Source organism: Falco peregrinus, chromosome 6 (assembly GCF_023634155.1).
Source record: "Falco peregrinus isolate bFalPer1 chromosome 6, bFalPer1.pri, whole genome shotgun sequence".
NCBI classification, from domain to species: domain Eukaryota; kingdom Metazoa; phylum Chordata; class Aves; order Falconiformes; family Falconidae; genus Falco; species Falco peregrinus.
The window spans coordinates 8,360,801-8,376,344 of NC_073726.1; the positions used below are offsets into that span (position 1 = coordinate 8,360,801).

The following is a 15,544-nucleotide window of genomic DNA, read 5'->3' on the forward strand; positions in this document are numbered from 1 at the left end:
GTAGTATTTTATAGCTTTCCAAAAGAACAAGTTGGCACCAGATAGCTCAGAGGACCCTCTGGCACTAAAGAAAATGGGCTAGGCTGGCACAAAACATCGCCTTCCCAAATTTGTACTCTACCATGGTGCAAGACAGGGTGTGGAGAATAAACATGGCAGAAGTTGTCTTCACCCCAGACTTTGGGATCAATTCTTTGCAGATTCTTCTCTGGTGTATGAGAGCCCTTGTGTGACAGCACTGCCCCCAGAAGTCTGCTCTTCCTTTACAATTTAGCATGCCACACGTATAACTTAAGGAGTTCATCTTGGAATGCAGATCACGTATGTTCAAAGAGCTTCACCATACTGAATCATAGCTAAAGATATAATTGTAGAGAAGGAGGAAAAATAAAAACCCCACAAACACAGCAAAAAAAGAAAACCACATGGTCCGGTCCTCTACTGCCTGCCACAAGGGTAGAGAGGTGGGGAGGATGAAGACTGACAGCCCAGAATGGGTGACTGAACACTGCTCTGTGTTAAGAAAGCAAAACAAGCTAAGGACACCATCAAGCTCCATTCATGGTCCACTCCACTTCTTTAGAGTGGAGGCAACTACCGTCTCACCAGTTATCTCCGCAATTCGTGCTACCGAACTGAACAGGGACTAGGAAACAGCTCACTGGCTGCACTTCACTGTTCTCTTTATTAAAATGGATGACTTTTTAAGTTAACATGCTGGGTTGGCACCTGCTATGACAGAGTAGCCACCACTTGGCCCACTATGGCAGGCACTTGCAGTAAAGGGGTGAGAGGATAGCAGTCAAGGTATAGCCACGACAATTAAAAGACCTTTCAAGGATGCTGGGAAGAGTCTCAACAGAAAGCATCCAGGAGGACAGAGTAAAAAGTAAATGGCAAGTAATTCTGCCTGTCCTAATTTCCTGTCCAACAGTCAATAGAAATTAAACGGAAGTCTGTACATTTAAGTTAAATAGCAATATATGCCCGAGCTATCAGCTGAGACCCATCTTCTTGAAAAATATACAATTCTGGCATACTATTTCCAATCTGTGTGACTGCCCAGGCCTTGAAACCTATTAAATCTGAGATCAGTAAATCTGTTTAAAGGAATGAAACTATTAAGTGAAGCTTTTGCAATAAGTGCTAGACAGAAAAGCATATCAAATGAGTTCATAGAAGGAAGAACGATCTCAACAATTACTGTTCCATAAATCTAACTTCTACCTTTTGTAAAATAACTGAATATAAGGATAAAAAAACATAGAGAAACCGAACATCTTAAATGTAAAGGAAACACATGTGACAAGAACATAAATTTTCAAGTAAGTATTTCCATAAAAATCTGAGTGCATTTTAGTCTGTAATGGATATTGTGTCTCAAGAGATTTTGAGATAAAGGAAATTGGTCTAGATAGAATACTAACATGTAGACATAAAAGCTTTAAAAGACAGGTTGCAAGCTAACAGGTTGTCTTCCGTGCTGAGAAGTCCAGCATACTGTAGTAAACAGCAATGCAAGAATTATGAAACAGCTGCAACAGTGATGTGAAAGAGAGGAAACATTATATGGGAATTCCTGACACTAATTTACAGTGGATTGCAAATCTCACAAAGAAGAAAGGATCTGTGGAAAACGCTGCATCTAAGGAGAAAACATGTATGGAATAAATGAAGCCAACTAACAAACCCTGGAAAAACCAAGCTAGCGTAGCTGGTGAAACATCACTCAAAGGGAGGGAGACACAAAATATGAATTTACAGAGATGAGCTTGCAAGGCAACATTAATTGCAAGAAATGCAATAATAAAAAGGCGTCGGACCCATTATGTCACAGAAAGGGGAGCTGGTCTCTGTTGTGGCTCATCTAGAACACTGCATTCAATTCTCAGTCTAATTAGCGGAAGAAACGTGGAGAGGAAAGTGAGTAAAGGAAGAAAGAAGAAGAAAAAGAAATCAAGCTTTGCACAGATGAAACATATGGTTTGACTGCAGATGTAGTGGGATTAGGAAACAAAATATGCAAGGAAATATTTGCTAAGAATGCCTTCTATTAAGCTGGGGTATGGATGCACAGCAATTAGGGTTAAAGCCCCATTATTTAAGGTTTTAATAATGAGGACAAAGAAAACCATTGCAAGTCTAGAGTGAGTAACACAAAACAAATAAGACCCATGTAGTCTGGTGGGGAATATCTAGCTCCACAGACGTGCTCGAAAAATAAGATCAAGAGAGCGGTATCATTCCTCTTGAGTGGGTTTTGACTTCTAGTCATCTTGGGAGGTAGGGAGGCCACAAGATACTTACTTTCCCCTGGGACATCTTGCTGATTATCCTCTGGTTGCTGGGAAACTCCCATTTTTGATAAGATGAGCGTGGCACCATCTCGGACCTTTGAAAATACAAACACAAGGATGTTATTTGAAAGAAGTACACACTACTGAACCTATTTCTCGTAACCTAAACTGCAGTTTCTGTGATCTTTTTCAGGGAATCTAGACCTATGAATAATGCTGCCCTTCAAAGGCTTCTTTGGCAACTGGCTCTGCAATTCAGAACATACTCCTTCCCCTTCCCTTACTAAGACATGCCATCAACACCTCCTCTAAGATTACTGAAAATGCTAGAAACATCTCCAAGACTTAAGGGGTTCATCAATCTGGTGCAGACACCCTTTGTACAAAAATGGGGCTTATCATGAAGAATCAGACTTGTCTGTTTTTTGAAGGAAAACTAACTCACTCTATATTTCCTAATCAGAATATATGCTGTAAGAAAGCAATAAACAGCATACAAAGGAAGATAAGTGCATTTCAAGTGCTTGGTAGAGTGCATAGTACGAAACCTAAAATAGAATGTACAAAAGCATCAACATCTGCTCTCCTGACTGGGCTGTTGAACAAACCAGACCAACCCAAAATCTATTTAGCAGCAGAGCAAGGACAAAGACAATTCTCAGGGGTAGAAAGTGGCAGAAAACAGAAGAGATGAATACAAGACCTAACAAAAGGAGCTTTAGAATGTTCAAAGGGGAATTTGGATTTGGACACTGCACTGATGACGAAATCAAAGTACTGGCATTTAGGTGACGAGTTTTTGGTAAGACATTCAGGCAATATGTCTTGACCTAGACTTTCATATTTCCGAGCTTTTATTGCCTAGACCCAGAGCTAGGGTTTTTTTTGTTTCTTTATGTAGCACAGAAGTTTCTCTAAAAACAAATAAAGATTTTATTTATTACAAGAGAACAGTTAACAGATGCGAACAACTGCTCTGAAACACCTCCTTACATTATAATGCATTAGTGTGTTGATACGTTTCCATCTGCCATCTCTTTGGGATGTTAAATCCAAGTCTGAGAGGATCTGTGCAGTAGAACCTGGACGCCACTCTAAGGGGTAATTAAAATGAGAAAAAAACAGTTTTTAACAATGTGTAAAAATAACTACTCCAAGAATGTTTCCGTTTAGAGAACCAGCGAAGCATTGTGCAACGTTAAAAGAAGTAATTTGGCACATGCCAAGATGTGTGTTTTTTACTGCTTAATAGGTTGGTCTTTATTACAGAAGTTTGCATGAGCTATTCCTAACCATGCACATGAGTTCTGATTATTTTCTATACAAAGTTACATTCTTTTGAATAGAATATTACAAAATTATATAATTCTATGTATTATATATATAATATACTATATATAACATAAATACTATAAATTATATATATATATAAAAATAATACAAATTGCTATCAGTCCAAAATAGAGTAGGACTTCACACAGAATAGACAAGGCATTTTTAGGGAATTCAGTAGGATTTTCTAAGAGCAGGAATTGCATCCTGTACTTTCAGATTAAGTCAGTAATGAAGATATTGCAAAACTATTAATTGGAACAATTATTATGAGAATATTAGGCATTTTACATTACATAATTTTTTTTTTTCTTGAGAACAGCAATTTTAAAAGCCTTCAAGGAGGATTAGCTGGGTGGCTCATCAACTCCTCAACATGCAGCTCCTGTAAGTTATAACTCTTGAATAACCATCATAAAGGCAAGTCAAAATCAGTACCAGTTTCTGAAACTGCATCATTACTTTTCCATCAGTTAATTGTCCATGCTGTCATTATCACATTAATTAGCACCTGAGATACTGACTCTGTCAAGACATGAATACATTTGTGCTAACAGTCATTAATAGGCTCTTTGCACACTAATGACAGTATATCAAAACTTTAAGAGTCAGGAAAAAGAACTCTGTAAGAAAGCAGTAATTTTTAATGCATATTAAGATTGCTGCAAAATGCTGTAATTTTGCATCCAGCTGAACATGAATTCAATTTTTTTTTTTTTTTTTAAAAAAAACCAACCCCGCAACAAATTGCTTTTATATACTTTTTTTGGGGAAAATACAGAATCACAACATGCTTCACCTGCTCAATATAATATCACAAGTAGCCACCTACCAAGAACTACACTCTCAGCTTTTGGCCACTGAGAACATGGCAGATTTCGATAGACTTGGTCTATTATCTTTTCCTTTACTTGTGATATAGTATCACAGTTCAGCACTTTCACAGGTATGGAATCGGTTCCTCCATCCTGTACATATACATTTACTGTCTGTAAAAAAGAGAATGTACATGGTTATTAAGACAAATCAGTGGTGAATTACCTCTGAACCTGTTTTTCTGGGCAATTTAAATGCAAACAATATCTAAAATTCACTGTGCAATGATTATTGCCTAGCAACACATATTTGCAATGGGAGTATGGATTATCTGAGGGATTCTTTGCTGTTATGCAGCCAACCAGCCATCATAAATTCCAACTAAACCCTCCCACTATAACAAAACAGAAAAGATGCACAACAGATTTACTCATGTCTAATATGCTACTATTATCGAGTCTTGGGAATTTATTAAAAAGGGACACACAAGAACAAAGCAGTTGGACTACTGACTAGTTACAGGCTTCTCATATAACCTGATAACCTGGAACATAGAAAAGCACAAGTAATGCAGTGCCCAAACTTAATAAGTTCCCAATACTCATTTGAGCTGCTCTTTGCTGAACTCCTAGAATACTGTGTGCTTTTGCCTTCCTTTATGCTGTCTTCATGGTTGTGGTTTACTTCTCAAGTTGAGCAGACTAGGTCTGTACATATGATCCCTTAATATGGCTCAACTGATGAGCAGTGACTTGTTTAGCTCCCATTAACTACCTCCTGTGACCAGCTGTTCATTAGAGATATATAAATACACACATATATGTATATATAAAAGCCATTTTTATAATATTTGGTGTTTGAAGACTTAATTTACTGATTACTATTGTCACAATAACTCTAATAGCTCCAGGAAATACACCTAAGTAGTTTATGCAAGTTCCAAAATATTACTGATAATATTGACATGTTTTTTTTAATGTTAAAGAGAATATCTTGAAAGCCTGTAATCTGCTAAATCTAGAGTAATTTTTTTTTAAAGTAGCTTTACTATGTAAGTGTCAGTTTTAATACAGACAAAAGCAAATGAGAAAACAATGGCCAGGAAACCTCCCCAGTAGGAAAAAACCACCAAACCCAAACAGACGTTATGAAAAGCCCCCTTCTTTCACTAGGTGAATCAGTACAACAGCTCAGAGCCCTCGTGGATCTTTTGCTAGTCAGCTTTGGAGGCCAGGCACATCTGAAGCATCGCAGCTCTCAGATAATACAGTTCTGCTAACCATAATACCTGAATTTATAATCTCATACCTCATAAATAAATTTGTATGGCTGGTATTTTTAAATAGTGAAGAAAAGTTAGGCCATACGGCAGTCAAATTAAACATGATTGCACTGTCCCCTGACAGAACTCTCAAACTAATCACAAGATTGCACCTTCCTTTTCCTATTAGCTTTATGGTAATTAGACGTGATTTTGCTGCTGCTTCAGTATGCAGCATGTCAGTGTAACCAGCAATGCAAAACAGATTCATCTTTTAAATAAGAACAATTAGAAAGCAGACAACTGCTCTATACCGTACTTTCCCACCGTGTCTCACTTTCAGGCAGAAGTGAACTAATTAACTCAAGCTTTTACCTGCCTTGGTGCACAAATGCTCTCTAACTGTTCAGTTACCACAACAATGTCATCATCATACTAAAGAGCCCAATAATTCATAGCAATAGTAATCCCTTTCATAATATTTCATCATATATATATATATACACACACATATATCTCATCATCTTCTGGGCATGCACACAGATAAAACCTTTGTTTGATGGGAAATCTGTAAATCTGGACCAAATACTGCTACTGTACGATGCTATAATGTTTAATATCTAGCTGCTATGCTTGTTGTGCCCACATTTGATTGCATACACAAATTTTCTGCTTTCACACTGCATTCATTTAGCTTAATTGCAGGCATTGGCTTTTTTTTTGTGAAAAGAAACAGACTGAATGAAGAATTATTGCCATTAAATCTTAAATGATGTACAGTGCAAGTAAATTTTGTTCAGAAAATATAACCAGCATTGCCACTCAGTATGGCTTCTAGGGGTGGCACTTTCAGCTCAGATATGAAGATGACAACTCAACTAATCCCCAAAATATCAATTGAAATTAAAATACTACTTCTTGCCCAGCATACCCTTTTCCCCCAGGCAGTCTAGGTCACAGTCTAGTGATTCTGTGAGTGAAAATCCTACAGCAATCTCCTCACATCAGCCCTCCCATCAGCATTCCTTCAGAATACACAAAATGGTGATTTTTTTTTTTTAACTGGGACTTAATAAGGCTTTTTATTGTTTCTCTTTCCACACTGCAGAGATGTCACTGCATCTTTCTCTGTTGGAGACAACCACAAATGGCTCCTAACACATCAATAAAAGAAAAATCAAGGGAAGGAAAAAAATTTCCTGTGTTGGTCTTTGAAGGACAGTCTATGCATCTTTGATATGCTCTACACTGAAACCTGAAGAAAACCAGCAAGACTGTCAGAAAGAGTAAAACTAGAATTTACACTCCCTAAACAGCTAGAGTGGGCTACTTCAGTTTTTTAAAAAGACAGTGAATCCATCTACTGGAACCTGGCTGATAAAGTGCTGGAAATTTGTGGCAGGGAACACAATTAACTCAAAGCAGAATTCATAATAGAACTGGACCATGGCACTGCTGATCAGATTCAGGGGATGGTGGAGCTCAGATGGGGAATTCCTGAGGCAAGGATGTCCACTTCATCCCACTTGAAGCATGCATCTAACACGGGTTTCCCGAACTTCCTGTAGAGGAGAGCTTCCCCTCATCACTGCAGGGAATTATTTCCTTAGGTGGAAATAAACCCCCTTCAGTACCAGTTGGGCTACCCATGTTCAGGAGAGTTTGACTTGCACAGGAACAAATGCAGAAATAGGTTCATAAAGTGTTATGGAGAATTACAGAGCCATCTCACAAGACTGTAGAGGATCTCATCCTGGTATACCAATAAAATAATCTATAAAATGATGTTTGATATGCTGACGAGCAGCAATCACAAGGGAGAAAGACAACCGAAAGTTCAAGCATAATGTTAGTGCAAGAATTCTGCAAAAATCAATTGCCAGTTAATTCAGATGGGAAAAGGGAAGGAGCCAAACACTGACCATTGTCTGCTCAGACAGACTTCAGAAACTATGAAATGGATTTACTGAAATGGATTCCACAGTGGCAGGACTTGGATTTAATGCTTAAAAGATAGTTTGTAAGTTTTCCTGCTTGGAGACTTGCTTTGGTCAAACTATTGACAGTTCTGCCCATGACCCAAATTTCTGTGCAGATCACAGAAGTCCAGAAAAGTATGTACAGATGTAACGCTATAGGACTTAATTTTAAAAGAAAAAATGGCTCTGCTCACCAACTGTGTATACTCTACATCATCTCCCAGTAAGCCTGTGTCATTCAATGTATACTTGGCTTTCTTCAGTACAGCATCCACTGGGCCTTTTTCCACCTGGTGTTTGATAGCCTTGAACAATTTATAAAGAGGCTCCCCGGCATTGTCCTGTTTAAAGGAAATGAAATGAAATAAAGCAAACCCAAAAGATATAATAAATGCAGCATGTTTAAATATTATCAGTAAAAAACCCCCACAGATTTCAACTCTTACCTTGAGGTACTGATATAAACAAATAGACATCCAGTTAGACAACATTCTTTCAACAACTGTTTCAGATCTGAAAAAAAAACAACAACCCTGTGTATAAGGGTACTTAATGACAAAGTTTTAAAGAAAAACATTGCTTGCTTGAAATATAGTATTTTTACATGCTTAACTGCATGCACTCTCCTAATACAGTGATTGCCCTATACAGTCTTGAGAGCATGTACTTGCTTTAGGATAAGTGCTTTGTATCGCTCATCATTCCTAGGTACCTTCAGTTCATTACCGAAAAGCAGACATCCTTTATGCAAGATCTTAAACTGAGCCTACACTGTAAGAGCTGAAAAATTAACCCAGTTATGCTGTTACTGGGAAATAACCTACAGATTACAAAGCTACAACATACACAGAGCAAGGTCTTTTGTAATTTATTTAGGCTAGCAACATTAAAGCAAGCCCTCACTGAATGCACAATGCAAGCTGATTATGTGCGCTCAGCATGGAGATGATGTGTGGTATAAATGCTAGATCATTTGGAATAAAATTAGATTAAAAAGTAAATTAAATGTTCAGTATTGTAGTTTGAAGGTAGATGTTTCACTAATCTCAATGCAGATTCTGCACTACAGTATCTGAATTAGGAAATCTGTCGCCAGCAGTCCTGCCTGTGCCTTCCACAGCTATTCCTGGTGAGCTTGTCTACCTAATCTGCTTGGGCCAGGTTATTTCTGACTTTCACGGATAGCTGGCATTCTAATACTGCCACATTGCAAAAAGAATACATTTACAGAAACCCAGAGAACTACAGAAAATATGACAATCATGCAAACCTTCTTAGCATCAGCTTTGGGTTTTTTGCCACAACATACTGCTCCATCAGTTCTAAGAACAGTGTCCTCATGATGTCAGTATAGTATTCTAGTTTTCCATGTAAAGCAACTGTCAGTAAAGATGCAAAATATACTTTAGCTCGAGCAGAGAACTCCCTTTGGTTTTCCAGCGTGTGAATGAACTGAAACAGAACACAAATGTACAGTCAAGTTAGATGAAAGGTTTCTGAAGAACCTCAACTTGTCTGCACTAAGAAGACAAATGATATTATTTTAATATTGATCTCCTAAGCACAGAATGGAAAAGTTTTCAGAAGTTTGAAAAAACTACTTATAAGAAAATGCTGCCTATAATTTGTTTTTAGATACACACACAATGTACTGGGCTAACACAAGGAATGCTTATAAACTTTAACTGAAGCCTTATCTAAAAAGCATGCTTTAATAAATGAAAAAAGATGTTCTGTGACAAGTCTTAAAAAGAGAAAACCAACTCCCCTCTCCCCCAGATTCCTAGTCCTTTCACATCAAATTACAAAGACACTAATCTAAGCACACCTGGGAATGTGCTCTCATCTGCTGTAAACTGTAATGCTACCATTAACTATCTCAGCAGTGGGGCCTCATTCAAAAAAGGAGAAAAATTTAGAAGCCTAAATCTATATTTAGGTGTCTGACAATCAGCCTCAGTTTTTGAGACTGAGCAATTAGAAGTCTCTTCAGAGCTGCTGTGAGCACTCATCAGCCTTGATGAATAGGCCACTTGAGGAGCCTCTGCCTCTCTGGGCCAGAGTTCCAGCAGACGGCTACCTGCAGGTGACTCCTGTGATGAACCAGAATGGAATCAGCATTCTCTGCTCACATTTATTAAAAGGCTAAAACAAACTTATAACAGCATTTTTTATGCCAGATTGGGTAATATCTGTTTCCCTACGGCCACTGCAATGTTGACTAACTCCATACTACATGACCTAGCACAGAAATATGATCATGTCTCTCCGTGCCACCAGGAAGCTCTGGCTGTGACGCCACATACCTTCAGTGGTTACTGTGGAATCAGAACTGTATAAAAATCACTAATTTTTAATGATTTTGGTTCAGTTGTGCTTGCAAACCTTGCACACACAGGTACGCCTAGCTAAGAGACAAGGCGTATCTACTTCAGTACTCACATTAATGAGAAATGATTTGCTGTTGAGGAGGTTGGAGAACTGGTTCAAAGTCTGCTCCACAGTCTGCCGCCTGGCCTCGGGAATATCCAGCTTCCCTGTAATCATCACATCTTTCTCTCCATCTTTGGAGGGCAAGAAGAAGACTCTGTCTGTGTAGGTTTTGTAGTCCAGTACTGGAATTCCAGCTTCATTGATATCATTTGTCTGATCCTCCATCTCTATCATTAGATCTGGAATAATATGCAATACAGTTTAAAGGTTCATGTAAAAAAAGCCTGCTGCTTTTTTAGGCAACATGATCTCTTTGGGTACCTTCTAATGGAAAAAGCAACTCAACACCAAAACCTCCATTTCATTTCACATTTTCTATTGCTATTTTTACCAACTACCCCATTAACTACGACCACAGCTAATCCTATGGTGACATGAACGAATGTAGGATTGTAGCACAGAGCCAAAAAAAGACACTGCTATGTTGTTTTCTTGGTTGGCTTTTTTTTTTTTTTTCCCCAGTGCACATTCTATTCCCTCTGAGTCTAGGTCATAATAAAAGTTATTTTAAAAAACACAAAGCAATCAAGGAAAGAAAGGTTTAAAATGTAAAAGCATGCTAATTTAATTGGAAGGAAGGGGATGGCAGGAAGGAAGAAGGTTAAATGGTTCACTGAAATAGATGGAAACATTCTGTGGGACTCGAAAGCTCTGAAGTTCTTAAAAGGGACAACAATTAGGGAACCATCCTTTGGAGCAGCTATTCTAGCTGAAGGCTTTCCAATTACCCAATATTGCTGACTGACTAGAACATCATGTTAATTAATACAGTGACGTATTGTCTCAGCAATTTTATTGCAGATAATCATTCATTTACCTCTTTGTTTTATAGCATTCAGCACAGCTGAGGGAAAAGCATCTTGTAGTTTCCAGCTTTGTGGTATCTGTGCTTCCTCCTTGATGTCCCTTTCCTTGGTTATCTTTGGTCCCATGTATTTCAGTTTGTCTGCACTTCATGCTATTGACATTACAGTTTTGCAATATGGACCCAGAATTTGTTTTGACTTCAGTGATTCATTTTACTGTTACAGAATCACAGAGCAGGTTGCACAGGGACACATCCAGGTGGGTTTTGAAAGTCTCCAGAGAAGGAGACTCCACAGCCTCTCTGGCAGCCTGTCCCAGTGCTCTGTCACCCTCAAGGTAAACAACTTTTTCCTCACATTCAAGTGGAACTTCTTGTGTTACAGTTTATACCCATTGTCCCTTGTCCTGTCGCTGGGAAGCACTGAAAAGAGCCTGGCCCCATCCTCTTGACACTCTCCCTTAAGGATATTTGTAGGCATTGACAAGATCCCCCCTCAGCCGTCTCTTCCCCAGGCTACACAGGCCCAGCTCCCTCAGCCTTCCCTCACAGGGGAGATGCTCCAGTCCCCTCATCATCCCTGTAGCCTCCGCTGGGCCCTCTCCAGTAGTTCCCTGTCTCCCTTGAACTGGGGAGCCCAGCACTGGACACAGCGCTCCAGATGTGGCCTCACCAGGGCAGGGCAGAGGGGCAGGATCACCTCCCTCCACCTGCTGGCCACGATCCTCCTAATGCCCCCGGGATCCCACTGGCCTTCCTGGCCACCAGGGCACACCGCTGGCCCATGGGCAACTGGCCGCCCACCAGCACTCCCAGTCCCTTCCCCGCAGAGCTGCCCCCCAGCAGGTCACCCCTGGCCCGTGCTGGTGCTGGGGTTACAGGTGCAGGACCCCACACGGGCCTTTGTTGAACTCCATCAGGTCCCTCTCCACCCAGCTCTCCGGCCTGTCCAGGCCTGGCTGAATGGCAGCGCGGCCTCCTGGGGGATCAGCCGCTCCTCCCGGTTCTGTATCACCAGCAAACTGCTGAGGGTGCCTCTGTCCCCTCATCCAGGGCACCGAGGGAAAGGCTGGGCAGGACTGGACCCAGCACTGACCCCTGGGGAACACCATCTCCAGGCCTCCAGCTGGTCCCTGAGCTGCTGATCACAACCTCTGAGCTCTGCCATTCAGCCAGTTCTCAGCCCACCGCACTGCCCACACTTCCTGAGTTTACATATGAGCGTGTTATGGGAGACATTGTAAAAAGCCTTGCTGAGGTCAGACAAGGTGGATGCAGTTTAGGAACTAGATAACTCCTTGGATGTGCATTCTGCTTCCCTATTGATTGTGCTTGGTGGAGCAGAGAGGAAACCTTCAACCCAACATGCAGCAGGAGCCTGTAGCCTCCCATTAGCAGTGTCAATAAGAGACACGCACCTTCTCCCTTCAGAAATGGAGAAGTTCCATGGGAGAGGTGGTGAGAGGGAGGGCTGTTAACCTTGATAGATCCTCTCACAGTTCAAAATGCAGTTTGAAATTTGGGAATAGTTCTTGATTTGCTTCTGGTTTGTGTCCTGAACCTGGAAGGAGTCAGTTTTCCACAGAAAGCAAGCTGGTACAAGAAAAGAACATCCTGTCCCATGAATGCCAGAAAAACAAGACTGGGAGAGGTTTCCAGCGTGGCCAAAATCTTTGAGATACCCTGAGATTCTTAAATTAATTTCAAACTCTAACCTGAAATTGCTGCTTAATGCAATCCTGCTTTTTAGCCACTGTCAATATGAAATAATCTATTTCTCCTTAGAAATAAAAAGTGGAGGTTTTTTTAGGAGAGATTATTTCAACATGACCCAACAGCAAGTATAATTCAGATAATGAGCTGACATTTCATGGTAATCATTTAGGCCAATATTTGCAATGTTTGCACTCAGTTGCCTAATTTAATCGTTGCAGTGAGTAGTTCAACATGTAGAAATGCTGAGCCTTCACACCTCCCGCTGCCTTCCCTGAGATGATGCCTCTACATTTACACAGAACAATTAGCTAGCTCCTCAAATCAAGCTTAAGGTTTTCCCATGATAAACAGGGCAAAATGCTATTTCTTTCCTGAGAGCTTGCAAAATTATCCCTTTGTATGCTGATTGCTGCAAATAAATTTTGCAGCTCTGAAAACAGTTTTAAACGTGAATACTTGGCACGTACAGGCATTGTGCTAAATTGTAAGTGCATAGTCAGTCACTATAAAACATTCTTACCTCATTCTTATCAATGGCCATTCATATTCAGGGCTATAAGTAACCCCAATATCAATTAGTTTCTACTTCCCAGTTGCTAACTCTGCTTTCTTTAGACTAAAACTACCCATTTCCTTTAATAACTTCAGCTCCCTATTTTATTTTATTCATAGTTTTCATATATAATAGCAAAATATCGGCTGTATGTCAATGTCAGTAATCAAGACTACTAAGATTTGCTAATTATTTCTTCCCAGAAGATAGCTTTAGCAAGCTAGCACCGTTGCTTCAGCCCATCTTCTGATTTCTCAAGAGGACCCACAGGAGTGCAAATATCTGTCATACCTGTGAATTCCTTCTTGCACCGGTCTCTGACACTCTCCTCCAGGCCTTCAAGCTGTGATTTAATTTTTTCATACTCTCGTTCTGCTTGTTGGCTCTTGCGTCTTTATGGAATAGAGGTAAGATTTAAAAAAAGTTACAAACTGCAAAAGTAAATAATTTGCAACAGCTCTGAGTGGAAAGCCAAAGGACTGGAGGATGTTTTCCTGGTTTTGATTTATTTTTAAATAGTGGCAGCAGAAAGAGAATGGAGGAGGAGAACAGCAACAGTGGACCAAGTCTCCACTCTGTGTAAATCAACCTGGCACCATCACAGGCCTCCCACTTCAAAGCATACTTGGGACAGCAATTTAAAATCCAGTAAGCAGTGGCTACAAATGCTTTCAATCACACATTAAGTACAGAAACTCAGTTTTATGTACTGAACAAAGATCGGTTGCAACATGTCCTGCACTGGCTCTGAGCCACCCAGGAGTGTGTCTGGGACTGAACAGAGAAGGTTGCAAGAGGTCCATGAGAACATTAGTGCTCAGTGAAGTACAGCCCATACTTCAGCACGAGGCCCTCATTACTAACCTTAAAATTGAGCTAAGTAGGTCTTAAGTGAAATACAGACATTGTCCTAGCCCTTTGTGAAGCATGAAATTCACTATTAATCATGAAATTTGTGTGTGGGTAACACTTATCTCAGCTGGAAAGGCCAAAATGACCCTTTAGCCAAATCCACCCAGCTCAGACCAACAGTGCTGACTTGAGGCAGCATAAACACTGATGGATATGTATACAGAATAAGTTATCTCCTTCACAAGAGGCACTTCAGCTGCCATTTCAAGAATGTGTGTGTGTAACTCAGTCTGCAATTGTGTGCTTGGCAAGCCTGGGACCAATTGTTGTACTTATGTATAAAGGACAGACTGGGCTGACTGACACCAAGGAATTTGGTGCGCGTGAGAGGAATAAATTGGTGTTCATGCATATTTCCAGCTGTAACTGCTTTCCTAAACTCTGCAGTTCATAAAAAAGATGATAATTTCTGCAGAGTGAGCTGAAAACAATCAGGGAGTACCTTGAAAACTTCAGGACAGCAAAACCACCTAATTAAATTAACTTACCTGTAACAGATGATAGAAACACCGATGATCACTATCATAGGAATAAGTACCAGCGGCAAAATAAGATTCAGTGGGATGTCACTCACACGTGTATCATATTCTACCCTTCCAAGGATCCACTCCCGGAGTCCAAATTTCACCTAGTTAGACAAGCACAGATGTTTGTCTCAAAAAGTGCAAATGGACAGTGGTTCACCTCTCAGTCGCATTCTAAATTCTTAGTAATTCTCACAAGTGAATTTCTAGCTCAAACTGCCAAATAAAGGAAAGAATTCTGAATATTTTATACTGAATTTAGGTCACCAGCACTTTATTCCATGAAGCAATTTTATTTTGCTTAGCATAAGAAGAAAAATCCCCAGCCTGTCTAGCTACGATTTTACATTCCTATGCAATGAAGGTAGAAGGCATTTGGCAGCTTGGGAATGCTCTTTACGTGTGATGTCTTCTACAGTAGGCAGAAGCTGGAGTAAGAAAGAACTGCAAAGAGTTTCTTCACAGTACTACAACTTTGGAGAATAAATTACTTCAATTAAGAAGCACTGTATCAGTGTCACACATGATATTAAATTCTATTGAAAAGGTAACTTACAATGAATTCAGGAAGGTTATTGATGGTATCTCTCTTCTGCCGTTTCTTTGGTTGAGGCTGTACTTCTGGTGGCTCACAATACAAGTCCGTTTCAGTTAGCGTTTTTATGTTGCAAGGCTCATCACCCACAAAAGCCTGGGCCTCGTCTATCGTCATGGCTTTGTTCAGGTTACTGCCCTAGACAGCAAATGTAAGGCTAAGTCATCATCACTAAGTCATCATCACAAAGCTTTGGGAGACAAGACATTCTGAGTTGCAACTTGCCATTTGGATCATTTTTGGCAGCAGATGTGATTTGCA

At 40.0% G+C, this 15,544-nt stretch overlaps 1 protein-coding gene across 4 annotated transcripts in view; it reads right to left on the reverse strand.

Moving 5' to 3' along the window:
* The window catches only part of PLXNB2 (plexin B2), a 268,020-nt gene that overhangs the window by 14,243 nt on the left and 238,233 nt on the right, over positions 1-15,544 (reverse strand). For all 4 annotated transcript variants that reach the window (XM_027782298.2, XM_055807634.1, XM_055807633.1 and 1 more), the window contains 10 exons: positions 15,245-15,421; positions 14,653-14,792; positions 13,544-13,644; positions 10,128-10,357; positions 8,956-9,137; positions 8,132-8,198; positions 7,880-8,026; positions 4,462-4,618; positions 3,291-3,391; positions 2,308-2,392 (listed from right to left, as the gene is read on the reverse strand). In XM_027782298.2, coding sequence (XP_027638099.1) covers positions 2,308-2,392; positions 3,291-3,391; positions 4,462-4,618; positions 7,880-8,026; positions 8,132-8,198; positions 8,956-9,137; positions 10,128-10,357; positions 13,544-13,644; positions 14,653-14,792; positions 15,245-15,421 — 1,387 coding nt within the window. The remainder of the gene's footprint in view (positions 1-2,307; positions 2,393-3,290; positions 3,392-4,461; positions 4,619-7,879; positions 8,027-8,131; positions 8,199-8,955; positions 9,138-10,127; positions 10,358-13,543; positions 13,645-14,652; positions 14,793-15,244; positions 15,422-15,544) is intronic.